Below are 19,107 nucleotides of genomic sequence, written 5' to 3' on the forward strand. Positions count from 1 at the left end.
TCGCTCGGATAAAACTATAACATTTTTTTAATCGTGCCGGTTTTATCTCTATGTGGCAAATTTCATCAAAATCGGCCAGGCAGTTATTAAATAAAAAAAATTCAAATCTTTTCAATCAATCAATAAATATTACACAATAAATATATTAATTTATATGTACATACAGGTGAGTAAAATATTCATATAACTAATGTCATAATGTTAAACATAACATCGTGGCTTCTGATTTAATTAAGCTGTGTCCTAACAAGCCGAAACTACTAGATAACTAGTACCGTGGACTACGCATTAACTTATCCAAATTCATTGCAAATTCGCCCCCAGACGTCCAAGTAGAGCAACTTGACATGTGGTCAGCTGTACATAGTGTTAGGGAAATAATTATGTAGGAACTAAATTGTGAATGCTGCTTTACAAGCAGAGGTTTTGTTACACCGTACGAATGTGGAGCAAGTTCGCCCATAACTCTAGACAATGTACTGAAACTCTGGTAACTTACACTATGTTATACACACTATGTATTACACTTATTATATATTTATGTTCTTATGTTAAGTAATAAGTGATTAAAATACGGTGGTTTCTATGTTTTACATTTAGACATTATACTTACTACTGTGGCTCAGTGACTCCAAAGTGGATCTTGGCCTCCGAAACGAGAGTACGCCATAATTTGTTCTGCACGAAGGCCTGCCAATAGACCGCTCCCAGCTCGTGCAGATCAGCCTTCACAGCGTCGCTCCAGCAATATCTGGGACGTCCGACTGGGCGCCTCCCCGACACCGCTGATATAGACATTATAGCGAATTCTATTAATGATCATGTCATCATCATTTTCCTCATATTAACTATTAATATACTAATTTATTTCTGACTTTAAATTATAAAGTAAATAAAAATTATAACAATGTAACCCATTTCCAAGCTTCCGAGCTTATTATTTTGACCTAGTTTAAAAAAATTTAAAAGTAATTATACCGTCTGCCTATATTTTTATTATTGAGGTAAAAGAATGTAACAGCTTGTAATAAAAGTGTTAATATACGTACCACATTATTTGTAATACCTGAAGCTAATGTATGTTTTGACACTATTGCATGTTAAAATAATTTTGACATTGATAGAAAGAGACAGGTCATATTTTAGCTTAAAGTGTGTGTGCTTTTTATAAATAACACAGATAACGTTTACATAGTCAGCATTTTGAATTACTATTTATTATATTTGTTATCCATTCTAATGTTACAGAGAGCATTCAATTTGCAAAACGTATCAGAAAAATATCAATTTACTTTCTAACATCCGAGTGGGTACGCGGCGCGTGATCCCAATAACAAACTACTACAAACAGATTTTAAAGAAACATGGCAACACCGATACTTTGTAGTTTGCGGCTTATGCAGTGAAGAAACAACGTGTTTGTATGAAATTTTTTTGAAGATTCACTTGAGAAATATCTTCAAAATTATTAGCTACGTTGAAGCTAAAAACAGATTATGCTGAATTATGTCAAACTTCCTTAAAAGCCTCAGAAAATATTCTCAACATCATAAGCCTTATTATTATGTCTCTTCATGGAATATAGGGCTCTTCTAACTTGACATGTTCCTTTACAAAAACAAAAATAATAAAAAACAAAAGACGGACAACAATGTGATCCTTTACGGATTCCGTTTTTAACTTTTGAAGTACGCACCCCAAAAAATAAATATTTTACCTACCTTATTATATATATATATATATATATATATATATATATATATATATATATATATATATATATATATATATATATATATATTATATACACCAACGCTTATTGTGGAGTACCACCGCGTTCTCCCTCCTCATTCACAATAAGTTAGCAAAGCCGTAAAACTATCCGAGGGTAGGTATTAATTAGGCGATTACCCTTCCCAAGAGGATGGGAGGGCCACTGAGCAAATGATACTATCTTATTTTACGGCGAGAAAATTATTGTTAGGACGAATGGACATGCAATAAAGAGATTTGGTTATTTTTTTCGCAATATCTGAAGCTTTGTAATTGGTAATATAGTATGCAATGTGAGTATTATGTTATTGTAATGTTATTATGCCATTTCTGCAACTATAAAATCCGAACCAAAACTGACTAATTGTTACGGTGAAGTAGATTTTATTAATGAAATTTGTGTATTTGTGCTCATTCCCATTAGTCGAACTGATAAGTTAATTTGACTACAATTTATTAATAATTACAAATAATGAATCTAATTTTAAACATTTGTATTTAGCGTACAATATAAATTCAATTAACAATCGATTTGCAAAACCCCATGGTTTTATTGCGGGATGCCCTAAAAATATTAATATATAAAACAACGACCGTCATATTACGGCCGCTCGATGGCTGCAAGCGGCATATTTGAGCTGAGTGTCGTGACGTCGCTCACCCTGAGAGTTTACGATACGATAAGTCACGTATTCATTATACTAACTTTGTATGAACCTGGCCCGTGCTTTATGACCGGTTATGTAGTTTGGCAAGTATGTCATAAACATTATTTAAGCTTGAAGATATTGGCACTTATACTAATTTAGATGCTTATCTTATCCCAATGTTCTAAAGAAAGTCTATGCTCGTGAATTACATGCTGGACTTTGTAACCTATACTGTTTTATTATAAATGCAAAAGTCTGTCACGCTTTGACGGCTGGGTTGATTTTCATTAAATTTGGAATAGTTATCGTAACCGAAGTCAAACAAAAGCAAGGTAATATTAGTTCTCTAGAAAATCTGGTTTTTCGCATATTTTCTCATTCAATTCATTCTCTTCTTGTAAATTTGTACACCAGTTTTCATCTAAAATAAATATCATACTAATAAAACTTATTAAAATGTAAAGATTACTTCTGCAAGGCATGACCCAACCAAATGGAAATCGCTAAAATTCAACGCCGCAGCGAAACGTTAATCACTTAAATTTGGGGCCTAGAAAAACCCGTGGAACACGTGTGTCATTTAGTTATAATTGCTAGTAAAACGGACGGTTCCCGGGCACGATCGGTCTCTGACAGGCGGCCATTACTGAACACATTAATTTTTCACGTCCAGCCACCGACACGGAATTGAGCCTTTCCACTTCGCCTCCGCTGGTCCAGGTTTAAATAAATACAGCTGCCATCATACGGAAAAGGGCCGAATCTGGTATTTATTTCGAAATTTTGTGTCTCTCTCATCTCCGCATGTTCCTAGTTATGTTCGGGGCTATGACACATCGAAGCCTCGTCATGGTAAAATTAATTTTAAAAGTTTTAAGATTGCCTGCCTGACCCTCAGCCCTCTATATGATATTGTTGCTTATCACCTGCCTAGGCTATATGACGCTTAGCCGCCCATATAATCTACGGGAGTATGTGCAGTGGTCCTGTTCTAGGGCGGAACCACTTGCCACGAAATTAAGTACCTAATTTACTTCAGCAACTCCTTCCCATATGAAGCCCAGCTACAGCTGCTGTAACTCTGATTTAAATAAGTCTTTATCAAAACGTACGTAAGTGCGATGCCTGATGAAGAAGAAATGTTTGATGATTGGAAGAATTGACTGATTATAAACAAGGTGATTTCATGATATTTTCCCGTTACATAGGAGAATCGAATAATTTATAATTAAAACTAATTGAGATTAAGTCCAAATGCTACAAGGTTACGATTACTTTGCCTACATATGTTTTTCTTAAAGTTATAGTTTCTAATAAAGTTAATTATTTAATACAGCCACAATTTTCTGTGGTATTTTTTTAATAAACTAGCTTTTGCCCGCGGCTTTGGCCGCGTGAATTTATCTGTGAAATTGAAACATGATATGATTTTCATACAAACTTTAACACCCATTATAGTCATTTGGGGATTGATTATTGAAAGAAAAAAGTATCCTGTGTTTGAACGTGGGTCTTCTAATACATGCATCTGCATACCAAATTTCATCAAAATCAGTCCTGCGGTTAAGTCGTGAAAACGGTACAGACAGGCAAACTTTCGCATTTATAATATCAGTATGGGGTATCCTTACATACTCGTATTATAAAACAAAGTCATCTGCCGCGGCTGTCGGTCTATTCGCGATTAACTAAAATACTACTGCACTGATTTTCATGCGGTTTTCACTAATATATAGCGTGATTCCTGGGGAAGGTTTAGTTGTTTTATTGATTATATTTTACCAGAGCGACTACATACTAGCACCGTGTGCTGGTTGACCCAATCTTAATCTACCCTAACACGACCCAGGCACAGTAACAAAACATCGAATTTATTTTATCGAGGATACGTTGTTATTGAGTATAATGGACTGTATTATTAGCTTTTCCCTCCAAAAATCCCCATTGAGAAAATATTAATGGAGCTTAACGAGACGAAATAAGAATTCGTCGAGTCCCCTTGATCCTGTGCAGTAAACCCACTCGTATTCAAGAGTGGGTTGACCATCAATTTTGACGTTAATTTTAACCTGCGCAAAGTACGCCATTTTCGACAAGTTCGTTACAGTCAACGTCAAAGACTGATGCAACTCACCCTTGTAACCCTCTTTCAAGTCTGATCCACTCAATATATATATATATATATATATATTTTTGTATATTTTCTTATTCGTATATTCTGCAGTAAGCCCACTTATGTCCAGACTAAATGTTTCTCATAACCCTTTTTTTGAAGTATTACCTACTTAATATATAATTTGTTTAGTTGAATTTCTTATATTTCCAGGTTGTGTAGACTTTCGTGTCATTTTGCAGATAGAAGATTTGAACCTAGATACTATTATACACCTATACATCGGTAATATTTTGTCTACATGCTCAGTCCATGATTCTGAACTACTTTTAGTATAGGGAATATAGGGATAACTCCAAAATCGCGAAAAAAAAATCAGCAGTTAATAACCTAACTTGTGGAAAATGTATGGATTTTTTATTCGCGATTTCAAGGTTGCTTCCATACGAAAAGTTGTTCAGTACCATGGACAGAGCATGTAGATAAAATATTCCCAATGTATAAAAAATAGCAACCTGTATAATTAGAAGTATATATCTCTATTTAATCTTTCGTATATTCGGGAGTTTTGATAATATAATGTTTGACTAAATATTTATGCCTGTTTTTAGTTTATTTACCGTAAAAATCCGGTTTTGTACAGAATTTCTTCAAATTATTTTTTCAAATTTCTTCCTGTGTAAAAAATAATGCTAGAAAACCCATTTGTTATGAACTTATGTTTCGCAAAATAGTAAGTTATCTTCACCGCAAAATATATTAGTAAGAAGGCCTAGCTAAACTAGAAAATACGATGTTTTCATCGTGTCTTTCGGTAATTTTCTTTACCTTTTGATATAGAGATCTCTTTCATTACCTGTTCGGAATATAATAGGTATTCAGTCTAGATGTCAGATTGATTACCTATTCTTATCCTTACATATCATTAAATAAAGTCATCTGAGGCATCTGCGTCTGTCTGTTTGTCTGTTCGCAATGAACTCAAAAACTACTGCACGGATTTCATTCTGTTTTCACCAATAGATATGTATACCAATAGTGTCATTCCTGAGAAAGGTACATAATTGTACAATTTATCATGTTTTTACTCGGGTGAAGCCGGGACGAGTAATTAGTATTTAAAATTCCGATGGTTATTTAGACAAACAACCTTATTTAAAACAATGTAACCTGTAATCAAATTAACATCGGATAATGTGCAAAATATTTTATTATGGGTTGTCCAAGTGGATTTACTAATGACAATTATCATTATTGATAACTTTTTGCCTTAAGATTTTTGATATTTGATAAACATCCATTTATCATCTAAAAGATATTGGAAAACCAGTGGGCTTTACCCAAAATAAAAGATAACAAACGAATAAATATTTACTAATTAATTATTAAGAATTGAAGTGTGTATGGATATGAAAGTGAAGAAAACCGATTTTTAACGAACTAAAATTTTTTTCCATTTAAATACCCCATAAAATAATCCAGAATTAGTTGATAAACACCCAGTGTTGCCGGCCAACAGAAGACAGCGACCTCGTTTTAATTGCTTCACTTACTTGGACATAATTTATTAACAAACATAAATGGTGTTTTAAAACTTTGATTCCTTCCTCTTTAAGGCTGCCACACAACAAATGCGTCTGCAATATGACGTGTTGCTTCTGCAGCATGCCATGACTTGTAATATTTGAATTTATTTGCGTAGGTTCACACGCTCAATGCGTCGAGTTGTGTAGTAGCCTTTAATCCAACAACTGGATAACAGTATTTGCGAAACAAACAAAATACACTTAATTTACTTAGGCGTTAAAGAAAACATTTGTATACTTAAATATGTACTTCTTTTAGTACAAGTAACTAAGTGTTAATTTGTTAATACAGTGTCACAGAGCTAGCTAGCAACATTAGTTGGAATTACTAATTCGGAAGTGTGCAGTAATAATTGTAATGGCGGTAACATAAAGCTGCGGTTTAACAGCCACCACCTGGGTCCCATGCTGCCAGTTTATTGTCCTACTACGAAGACTATATTTTGTTCTGACTACTTCAACTTTGTAACTAATTGTGACTAGGTAAAGAGTATAGGTAATATTACTTGTTAGCTACTATTGAGCTAGCAAACAGATATGCGGCCCAACAGATGGGAAGTCACCTCAGATTATGGACGCTTGTCACATGCGTGTCACCAGCCCTAAACTATTCTATACCTACTGCATTATTTTTTATTTATTATAATAAAGTTGAATATATTATAAAACCTTATAATTATAGTATTGTAACTTAAATAGTCATCTCACATCTATGCGTATATTTTTTATTTTGCATTTTTTATTTTAATGTATGTGTTCTTGTAAAGAGACAGGCTATAAGAGTATTTACACATAGCCTTTAACATTCTTTTAGACATACAGATTACATCTTTTTCGCGAATTAATCTTAGAAATCAATTAAATTCATTTATTAGATATGTTATCAAAGAGTATATAAGTATAACACTTTTATTTGTTTCCCATTATCAGCGTTTGTTTTCAATTGAAACCATATATCAAAATGAAGCCCATAGCGTGTCTTTTATTTTTGCTCCTATCAACAGTATATGGAGCAAAAATTGGATTCCGTGATTATCACAAAGAAATTGGGATCCCATTAGCTAAAAAGCTAATGAAATTGGAAACTGAAATTATTGCTAAATATGGGTTAAGTGGTGGACGAATTGCTGGAGGATCATTTATTGATATTGCGGAGACACCATATCAGGTAGGTAGCTATATTTAAAACTCTTTATATACACTTGCACACTACATAACTGGAAATCATACCAAGAACGAAGAAAGGATGAGATATTTATTTGATCGAGTGCGTGACCCTGCAAATAAGGAATATGAGCGAGATCGCTAACCATTGTGTGCTAAGAACGACAGACAAACTTACAAATTTGTATGGAGTTTTATTATTCTGATAATACTGTTTCTACATTTACCGTCGAATAATTTGAGCAAACGCATCGATCAATTGATGTAGTGAACTACGATTGTATGAGTATTGGGCCCATGATATAGTCTTTCTTCACATCTTTACTCATTTATTAAAAAAAACTCTTGTGTTAATTTGAATTATGAAAACAACTTCCAACACAAACAAATAAGCACGAAACAATATTAAGTTAGTGCCTGACGCAAAATTAATATTGAAAAAATAAAGCAAATGCCCGAAATTCAATTGTAACGCTCGAGGCATCGCCGGCGTAATTATTTTGCCACATCCCCTTTTAGGAAGGATTTTCCGAAATCCTTTGTTACCTGATCCTATTTGTTTGCCGAATATTCCGTTCACATTTTGCAACGCTACAATCTCTATGGTTTAAAATGTACGTTAGTTCGGTCATTTATGAAACAAGCTCAACGTTAATGCTTCATAGTTTGCCGGTACATCGTCGGGTTGAATAGCCTACATATATTTTTTAAATATCGGCGTTTACGCTTTGAATCGTATCATTCCTAATACCGTGTTTACCATTTTGTTAACATGTTATTATAACTATTATTATTATAACCCCGATAACATTACGATCTAGCTTTATAGTCCAATGAGCAATTTTACATTGACCTAGTTTTATAAGCTCATACTCGTAGTAATAATAAGAATGTATCGATCAGCTCATATGATGACTGTTCTTTCTATAAATTTAGACATCAAGAAAAATTTTATTAAGATCTTATTGAACATTGAACAACACAGTATTAATAAATGGAATAGAACCAAGGCATAGTGTTCAATTATTTATTGGTACAGGGCTGAAAACAGCCTATTCTGGCATAATTACCATCTCAAGACCACACCATATCCTCCCATGTCATAAGAGGCGACGAGATATAATCCTTAACAGCTGCTTCTGGCGTCATAGCCTAGAAAGCAATCATGAACACGTGGCTGAAGAGATATTCTGTGTTAAAACATCGTCGTCTTTAGTATGGTAAAATATACTATTCATGAGAAAGTAACATCAATCATCAGTTTAATGCAAGCATGTCATCAAGAGCATGTTACCTATTAATAAACTGACCATGATTTGCAGCCTAGTCTGTTAATTGTTGGCTCCACGCCAGTCTGAAGTTGGGTGCCTTATGTCCAGGTGCTAGGCCTCGACCCGGCAACCCACCAAAACATAGCCATGAGAGTCACAATCAAGTACAGGCAGATAAATAAATATATTAGGGAAATCGCACAGATTGAGCTAGCCCCAAAGTAAATTCATGACTTGTGTTATGGTATACTACTCAGCGATACTATAATATTTTATAACAAATACATTTGTAGTTAACCATCAAGATCGACTTCGATATTGGATATCATAAAAGTTGCTAATTGAAATTATAGAATAATTTAAAATATGAAAATAAGCCCCGTGGTCAACAAAATTACAGTAAATTCTGTCCGGGGTTCATTTTCATATTTTAACTTTCAAAATGAATAAATAAATTAATAATAGGTATATACTAACGTGTATATTGTGAACTAATATGTCAACTTTTTTTTTATAGTATTTAAAATATTTACTATTCGAGATGTAATCTATATATTCTTTCTTACACTATTAGGTAATATTGAAAGGAAATTTTGTCGAAATTTCAACTGAAACGAAGTCCCTGCAGCAACTAGTCTCACCTTCAAATTTCAACCTTTCAGGCAGCAGTAGTGATCGAAACTCCTGAACTCAACCACCTCTCCCTATGCGGAGGAGCGCTCATCTCTTCCACCAGGGTGCTGACTGCTGCTCATTGTCAACTCAGACAGGCTATCTACACTATAGGTTTAGGATCCAACTTTGCATTTCACGGGGGAGTCAGGGCACCTGCCACTGTCTTCATACCCCACCCTGGTTATATTCATGGTGCCTGGAGTTTGATCCACGATATTGCTATGATTCACATAGAGAGTGTTCAATTTTCCAGTAAGTATTTATTCAATTCACTTAGGACCGATCAGATCAGACAGATAAAACTATTAGATAGATAAATCTGTCTGATATAATAGGCCAGCTAGCACTATACTTACTATATGTAACACTTATGAAACACAATTTTTATCACTATGTTACTCAATATGTTACATACCTATAGGCTATCAGATACTTTACCAACTCGCGGTGAAATTATGACAAATTTTAAAGGAGCAACGATATTATTTAAAAACTAGAAAAAGTTTTGAAGTGTTACTTTAAAATTTTGCGAACATTTTAATCCCATGTTTGCTTAGATAGACGTGTTCGTGGATGAAACGGTATTTAACTTTGTTATTTTCTTCGAACACTAATTAAGTACCCAAATAAGAAGTTAATATTTCATTTTCAGCTGTAATTCAGCCCGTATCTCTGCCCAACCAGGAAGAGCTTGCAAACAATTTTGCTGGGCAACCGGCGCTAATATCTGGCTTCGGTATCACACCAAAAGGTAAATTAATTTAAATATTACCTACTAGCTGATGCCCGCGACTTCGTTTGCGTGGCCGAACAATTTTTGGTAAAGAGTCAAAATTATAAGTTAAATTTAACTGTACAGACAAAACGTAACGATACCTATACAGAAGATGCTTATACGACTGAAATATATATTTCCTACTAGCTTTTGCCCGCGGATTCGCACGCGTGAATTTCAGTTCTTAAAAGGAATCGAAGTCAAATTTCAGATATTCTTTTATCGCGTATTCAAAGACTGGTAAAATTTATTTATGATTATGATTCAAATTCGCATTTTTTGTCATCATCTTTAGTTCAAGTCCCCGTTACCCGCTACGATTTTCGCTACGTGTATTGTTCCGAAACTTGTCCTGTCCCGTTTCCTGCAAATTATCCCATGTCGTTTCCCGTAACGTGCCCATTCCATTTCCCGCTACATGTCACACTCCGCTTCCTATAACGCGTGCTGAACATGTTATGGTGGGTCCATAACATGTTCAGCACGCGTTCTCGAAAATAGTAAAGTGAGATCTCTCTTCCAAAATAGTAAAGTTTCGCATAAATTTCCACCCCAACATCATTCCCCTAGAGAAGCAATTTTCAAAATCTAGTTATTGCGTTATTATATTTTACTAACTATATATTACTATATATAGTATACTAACTACAGATTTCAGTCAAAAATTTAATGTTACTCACTTCAAAATGACGATGCTTCATACAACCTTGCAACCCTTATTTCTAATTCAAACCTATAAGGATATAATTTTCAAAATCGAATTAATGCATTATTATTTTTACCAAGTACAAATTTAAATTGATAATTTAATAGATCTCACTTCAAAAATGACGATGTTTCATACAAAATTGCAACCCCTATTTCACCCCTATCAGGACGTAATTTTCAAAATCGAATTAATGCATTATTATTTTTTACCAACTATAAATTTAAATTAAAAAATTCATGTATCTCACTTCAAAAATGACGAAGTTTCATACAAACTGGCAACCCCTATTTCATCCCCTTACGAATGGAATTTCGAAATAGCGGTCCTTTCTTAGCGGTCGTCTCCCAGTCACAATCTACCTTCCTGCCAAACTTCATCTTCATAAGCTCAGTAGTTTTCGAGATATCGTGATACGTGAGTGAGTGAGTGAAATTTACTTCCAGTTAAATTGTGGTTGGCCAGTGTTATTTATCTAGTATATTTTTACATTTTGCTGGCATGATGGTTTCTTCTCGTAAAATTAGTAAATACAGAAAAAAAGACATAAAACTATGAATTTGTCACTGTGAGCATTCAGCCTTATGGCTACGTACGTAATAACATTCCTTATTTATATAATGTACAAAACAATACAATAATCCTTTATTGCACTGATAAAAATATAGGTACATTTACAATATTGAGGTTTAAATTATATACATAATTAAATATCTCTCTCATCTGTGTCATTTCTGTGTATTCAGGGTTCACTTTCCCATTTCCCCCTTCCCACTTTTCAGATTAGAACGGTATTATCCGTATATTAGATTAGATGTTCCCTGGGGCTTTGCTGAATTTTTAAGATAAAATATAGCCAATAGTAATCTTGGATAATGTACCTTTCTAATGGTGAAAGAATTTTTGAAATCGGTTTGGTAGTTTCTCAAACATACAAACTCACAAACGCTTACCACTTTATAATAATACGAGTAGGATAATTAAATATATTTACTATTTTTAGTGCCAACTTTGACAATGAATCAAGTACTGAGCGCAGTGGATGTGCAAGTCATAACGCCCGCGGAGTGCGGACAAAGTTACGGGACAATTGGCTCTCGGGATGAGACCCTCTGCACAGGTGGAGCTGGTAACGTAGGCGCTTGCTCCAGTGATTCTGGTGGGCCTTTGACTGTTGTCAGTAACAACAGGAGAATCCTGGTAAGTTATTCTAAAATTGTGGTATTCCAGTGGTACACCATTTGAAAGCGCACACAATCGAGTCGCAGTTCCGTTAGCCGCACCGTCTAGGCGCACGTTTAGATGAATAAATTAAAATATATTCCTATAAAAGCAACTCAAGCAATGCAATTACTAGTGATATAGTCTATGACTGCCCAAAAAATATTGATGTCAGTGTGTCACATGAAATTTGCTACGATTCTGTAAGGTAGATATTATTCTAGTTACTCAAATTAATGTAAGACTAGACTTAATTCGATGGATATTAAAAAAATCTGAAAAAAAGATTATTAACATACATCAAAAAATGCTATCTCGTAACTTGTTTATATATGAGCACATAAAGCTTTGTGATCCTAACAATCAAGTCTTCTTGATTAAAAACGTAACAAGTAGACATAGCATATTCAAACAAGTCATAGGTCAGTTTAATCAAATCTGATAATTATTTTTATCAACGGCCCTTTGTGCATTTGACTAAGGCTTGATAATCTCAATTAAATTTTTTGTTGACTGTATATTAACTTCAATAATTAAAATCAATAGTCAAAACATTCAAGGTATGATTTTATTTAGACTTAATTCGATGGATATTTGATATACGGAAATTTTATATGTGCATAGCAAAACCAACATACAACTAATTATTAATGTGTTTTTTTATGTTTCAGGTTGGAATAGTGTCGTTTGGTGGAGGCTGCGGATCGGAGTCCCCCACTGGCTTTGTGAGAGTTAATCAGTACTACTCCTGGATATTGAGTAATTAACGCTAAATAAGTGATCAAGATTCAATGATCTATGATTTTGTTTTATTATTACTAATACCCCACAGCTCCGCATACGGCAAAATGTATCGAGTTCGTTTGTCATTTAAATTTTCACCTTTTATTTCCGGTGTCTTGAGAATAAAACTAAAATAAAAAGAATTATTTAATGAACTTGAGTACAATTGATAATATTTTATCAAAATCGATTCGGAATTTACCTGGAAAAGCATAACAGAAAATATTCCTAAGTTGGCGTGAGTACGAAACGTTATTTAGTTCTTTTTTTTATGGTGCGAAGCAGTGTATTTCAAAATAGTGTGCCTACGCGCCTACTAGCAGCGTCTTCTAGAATAATCTTGGATAACATTTTATAACACCGTTATCATAATTGCCTTATATAAAACGTGGGTAAAATGTGAAATATTTTCAGCTTATACGTGGTATCCACTGGCTGAACAATCTATCAATATTTTTTTTATTTTGATGTCTTATTGGTCTAAGCTATTTATTACATTAATATATTTAAATAGAACAGTATTATAACAATTGCTGATGACAACTGACCAGGTAAAACAGACATAAGAAATAAAATATTTAATGTATAGATAATATGTACGTGGATTTTATAAAAGTTATACATATTTAAATGAATAATGATTCCAATAATTACACAATTGTTTGAAATAAGTTTAAGTACAATAATATATAATATTTGAATGCGAACGTATCCATCAACTCGTCGACATAAAAATGAAAGAATTTCGTTATTGTATATCTATTAAACCACAACAAATTAAAAATAACAAAGGGTAAGGGCTTTTAAAAAAGGGTAAGAAATGCATATTTACAAAAGTTTTTAAAATTAAATTTATAATCCCAATCGGAATAACACACCTTTCACACGTACATACAATTTACACCTTTGTCTATCTTATCTGCTGTAGTAAAATACTAAAAATTGTATAGGTATAATCGTTGCGCTTGCGCCGATACCACATAGTGACAGATAAATAACAAAAATGCGCATGCAATAACAGAATTTCGGACTCATGAGCTTAGATTATAATGATTTTCACCTATACGTCGTAAAATAAGCACTATATCTTATCTCACTTCCTGTATACCATGGTATTTAAGATTTTATACTGATATCAAATCTTCAGTAATCGTTTTGCAGTCAATCATTAGCGGTATACCTAATTAAAATGAAGGCAATACTCGCATTTTTCTTAGTACTATCAACAGTATACAGTGCTAATATAGGATTTCGTGATTATCACAATGAAATTGGTATTCCATTTGCGAAGAAGTTAAAACAGTTTGAACATGGAGTAATCACCAAAATGGGAGATGAATTAAGTATACACAGAATAGGAGGAGGGTCATTAACTGACATTTCAAAAATCCCACATCAGGTAAGTTACCTATAATACTGTCAGTTTTGAATGCCAAGGTTGCAATGCGAAGCCAGACAGAAAAGAAAGAACGCATGACGTGAATGCACAGTGGGGTGTAGCGCCCAAATATTATACAGCTACGCACTTTATATAAGCTGTTTTGTTTTTGTTTATTACTGTTTGCTGAGAATATAGCGTGATAAAATGTTCTGAAAAAAAAAGAACAAATAATATTTTTATGTCATTATGTAATTATAAGTTTTCTATACAAACGTTTGATTTCATATTTTTTTCCGAAATAATGACGTTAGTGATCAAAGTCAGTCATAAGTTTTATAAAACCATATGTAGTGAACATTGTTATATCGCTTGCTTACTTCATATTTTGATTTAGTTTTAGACATATTATTTGGGACTTTTGACATTTTTCAGGCAGGTGTGGTGATAGAATTATCTCCCAGCTCAGTGTCATGCTGTGGGGGAATCCTCATTTCATCGACGAGGGTATTGACAGCAGCGCACTGCCAATTTGATAACGCATCATACGTTGTAGCTCTAGGGAGCAACTTCGTTTTCTACGGCGGTCTCAGAGTCAATGTCACAGACTTCATCCCACACCCCGAGTATGTCCCTGAAGACACCACGCACATTCATGACATCGCCATGCTTCATATACCAGCCGTTTCATTCACTAGTAAGTAGGTATACTTGACCACCGAATTACTTGACGTAATTGTTCTGTAGAATTGAAATCTTTAGGAGAAGGTCATGTGGATTTCTTATAACTCATTTATTTATAATTTGGATTTAAATTGTATATTTGTATATAAATTGGATCAAATAAGTACGTCGTTGTTGAGAAAAAAAATCTTTATATAAATTGCATATATGGGTGCAAATAAATAAATTGTAAATAAAATGTTTTCAGATACGATCCAGCCGATATCTCTCCCTAATACAGATGAGGCATCTTGTGATTTTGCTGGAATGATGGCGGTGATTTCCGGCTATGGTGTCACACCCGAAGGTAAATAATTTATTTTTATGTTTACTACATGTTGCCCGGGGCTTCGCTCCCGTGGGAATTTTAAGATAAAATATAGCCTTTAGCAATCTTGGATAATGTACCTTTCTATGGTGAAAGAATTTTGAAATCGGGATCGGTACCAGTAGTTTCGGAGATTACCCGCCTCAAACATACAAACTCACAAATGCTTACCTCTTCATATAATAGCATAGATTACTGTCATGGAGAACCTCCTAGAATAAACCCCTCTATATAATCCCGATCTCGTAATAACAGCATTCCCAAGGAGGGTTGACGTCAAGCAGGATTGGGTGCTTTTCTTATTTTTTTCTTAATCTTCATAATAATTAAGTTATTAATACAAGAAAAACATCGGTATTTCTGGGTAATATATACGTAACCCAATAATACGTTTCCCAAGCCAGATCCGAAATATTAGTTTCCAGGTAAAAATTACATACTAAATAATGGATTACTTTTGTATCGCAAAAGTGTGTATGTTGCCGATTCTCGCCTAGATTAATAAATCTCTCTGTCTCTTTACATAGGTACATACATACATTTATTTTGACCATTTATTCATTATAAAAACTAAACACTGCAGTTATAGTTGCCCAACACATGCTGTGAGCTGTAAGCCCTATGCTATGGTACCATAGGTACTTACTAGACAACATTTTTTTTTACAAAAATGTCATTTGTCACACATTTGTTACAAACATGTCATTGTCAAAAGTTTGTGGCAAAACTTTTATTGTCATCAGAGAGATCTTATGGTATTTATCGCCTGGTAAAAAAACCCATACATCTGTGTTGTAAACTGTTGTGGAGTGCATATCATAATAATGCATTATAATGGAAACTGAAGCGACGTGGGAAATTTCAAATCGATAGGACAACTGGAAGTAATCCAAATTGCAAAAAAACTAAATAAAAGTTTGTAAAAATATATAACATACCTACACAAATAAAACTGTTATAAAAACTAACTAACCTATTATAAAAAGTGACAATGTTAGGCAGATGAGCAAGCAAGGCAATATTTTTTCCTCATTTATTTCATTTACCCGTAGCTCCATCGTTGCATTGGAATCAAGTGTTGAAAGCAGTCGAAGCTCAAGTGATAACGCCAGCTCAATGTGGTGCTTTGTACGGGACCACGGGTTCCAGAGACGAAAGCATTTGTACCAGTGGTACTGGAGGAGTGGGGATATGCGTCGGTGACTCTGGCGGACCTTTGACGGTTGAGAGTAATAACAGGAGAATACTAGTAAGTTTGTTCTTGTATTATTTTTTTATGATCGTCTCTTCGATACTAAATTAACTTCAAATCATTATTTTTTGTTATCTTGGAGGTTGTTAATAAGTAATTAAAGTTAAAGACTAGATAAAATGAAATTAAATAGCAATCCTTCTCAATATAATAAATTCGAAAGAAATTTATTCGTTTGTTACCTTTTTAATCTTTTTTCGGTTGTTGCTTCATTTATACATTCAATTGTAGTGAAATGTTGCATATATAATTTGATATTTGGAGAAGGACATAGGGCAGATGAGAAATATATAGTGGCAAAGCCGGGGGCAAAAACTATTTAAATATAAGATAGCTTATCAAAAATCACTACATAGTATAATATAAAGTTACTTCCCGCTATTTGTCGGTCCCTATGTACGTTTAGATCTTTAAAACTAAACAACGGATTTTGATTCGGGTTTTTTATTAGATAGTGTGAATTCTGAGGAGGTCTTAGTGTACAATTCATTATAGTTATACCCAAATGAAGCCGAGCTAGGCCGCTAGTATAAATATATTTCAATTATTGTTTAATTTAATTTCAGATTGGATTATCATCTTTTGGAGCCGGTTGCGGGTCTGTTTTCCCCAGTGGGTACGTCAGAATAACGCAATATCTCTCCTGGATATTAAGTACTTGATGTGTTGCCATTTTGATAAGAAATGTTATATAATGACTGTCAAAAATTGTTTGGTTTATGAAATAGCGTGTTTTGTTGACGAATATAATAGACACACATAAAAATCTTTTATAAAGTATATTGTTATGACTCTTTTAAATACATTCGATAAAAATATAGAAAGCATATTTTTTATGTGTAAGTACAACAGATTCATAATCAAACGACTTACGTAAAGCGTATTATGTTTAATTTTTTTCCTTTTTTTTACTGATAAAATGGCCCTAACCGCTCATGACTTATTATTGTCAACATAATCTCTGGTAGTAACAAGTTACGTAGTATTTTATATTAAAATTATAAATATTTCAAATCTGATATAGATTTAAGTTAGACCATCTGCTATAAAAAATATCATATAAAACCACATCGAATTCCATCCAATAGATTTTGCATAATGCGCAAATAAACATACAGACAGAGAGGCACAAAAATTCTAAAAAATGAATCACCATAATTGTTTTCCTTTATATCTCCTATGCACAGACATAGACCCCCTACAGTTTTATTATATATATATATATATATGAATGTACTCTTGTAATTCATTCAAATATTGTGTCGTACTGATTACCACTTGGTATCTAATTTATCTGCGTTGTAATAACGAAATCATTTAGTTGAAACATATTATATGTATTCATTCATATAATGGTCCATGGCGATAGATAAGAGAATATGAATTAACTAGATTATATGATTCTAATCTTGTAAGTACTTCCTTTGTGATAAAGATATAGATGAATAGAAAGATAAAAGTGTTAGATAAAAATCATTAATTACTAATGAGATTGACTAATATTATTAAGGACTGATGTAATATTGATAAGCTAATATTATTCGTGGAGGTAAAATCATTTACAATAAAGAAATTAAGTGAATATAACTGATAATTTGTATTAAAACTATCATCTTATTGTTCAGAAAAAAAAATACTTACAGATTTTTTTCTTGTCAGTGTTTTTATTGAGAAATTTTTGTGTTCTAAATTTAATTTATTAAGACAGAACTAGTTATATATCAATAGCGGGTAAGTGAAAAGGAATTCAAATTTTAAAATCCGTTTTGTCATTCTGGTGTACCAAAAAGGATATCAAAACATTTATTTTAGAGTAGTTTATTAGTCCTTTCATTATGTAATTGTGTAATTTCGTTTATGAAAATATACAACAATGTAGCATATTTGGGTGCCGAAATATTGGGAAAAATCGTTTTCCATAAGATAAAAAACGTCGAAACCTATGGGATACGCCTCACGCTGTAAAATTTTCGAGCCAATAAACGGCCGAAAAATAGCTCAGAACACTTCACACGTGAAGACTTATTAAAATGTGACTTCATACAGGTAAGATATTCAGTCAAAAACACGTTTATATCAGTTTATGACCACAGTTGACCAAATAAGAACGCAGAACATAACCTAAAATAGTGTTATTCTTTTCAGGATAATCCACAAAATTTCCTTCCTTTTTCCTTTAAATTCGCACCATGATTGCATAGAAGGTATTTTTGTTCGTAAATCTTCAACAATATTGAAAATTGGCGCTTTTTGCCTCCATTGGCAATGTTTGTGTACCTTAGTTGTTCCAGTAGCGCCATCTACGCTGAGCTTTGCGTAATATACCCTATTGTATTTCTTTTATCACATAGATTTCACTTGGAAACATGAATCTTAGAATTGTTTATACAATATTCATTATTGGCAACTTGCAAGGAGATTGCAAACAACGCTTGGCAGTAAAGTCACGTAGAGTTGGCGCCCAACGTGGTGCGAGAGATACAAATCGGTTCGCATATGTTTAGCAACAACACAGACAGATACACACGACTCAGTTGCAAAGCATTTGGGACTTTTTTATTTAAAGTTGCTGACGTTTCAACGATCTTGCAATCGCCGTGATCGAAACCAGACAACGTTTGAAACGTCATCGACATGAAAGAGCAATAAAAAAGATTCATGCTAAGTCCCGTTAGTATATGGAATTATGTGTTCAAACCCCGAAAGTTT

General features: G+C 33.4%; 1 protein-coding gene across 1 annotated transcript; it reads left to right on the plus strand.

Annotated features, from left to right (window-relative positions):
* The first annotated feature begins 7,047 nt into the window (after positions 1–7,047).
* LOC128671410 (uncharacterized) lies at positions 7,048–17,614 on the plus strand. Its single transcript, XM_053747858.2, has 10 exons — positions 7,048–7,290; positions 9,220–9,484; positions 9,885–9,983; positions 11,717–11,913; positions 12,606–12,698; positions 13,871–14,116; positions 14,531–14,792; positions 15,027–15,125; positions 16,199–16,395; positions 16,965–17,614. The coding sequence occupies exons 1-10, from the start codon at positions 7,084–7,086 to the stop codon at positions 17,058–17,060; spliced, it is 1,761 nt and encodes a 586-aa protein (XP_053603833.1). The 5' UTR covers positions 7,048–7,083; the 3' UTR covers positions 17,061–17,614.
* The last annotated feature ends 1,493 nt before the right edge of the window (positions 17,615–19,107 follow it).

Source organism: Plodia interpunctella, chromosome 7 (assembly GCF_027563975.2).
Source record: "Plodia interpunctella isolate USDA-ARS_2022_Savannah chromosome 7, ilPloInte3.2, whole genome shotgun sequence".
NCBI lineage: Eukaryota > Metazoa > Arthropoda > Insecta > Lepidoptera > Pyralidae > Plodia > Plodia interpunctella.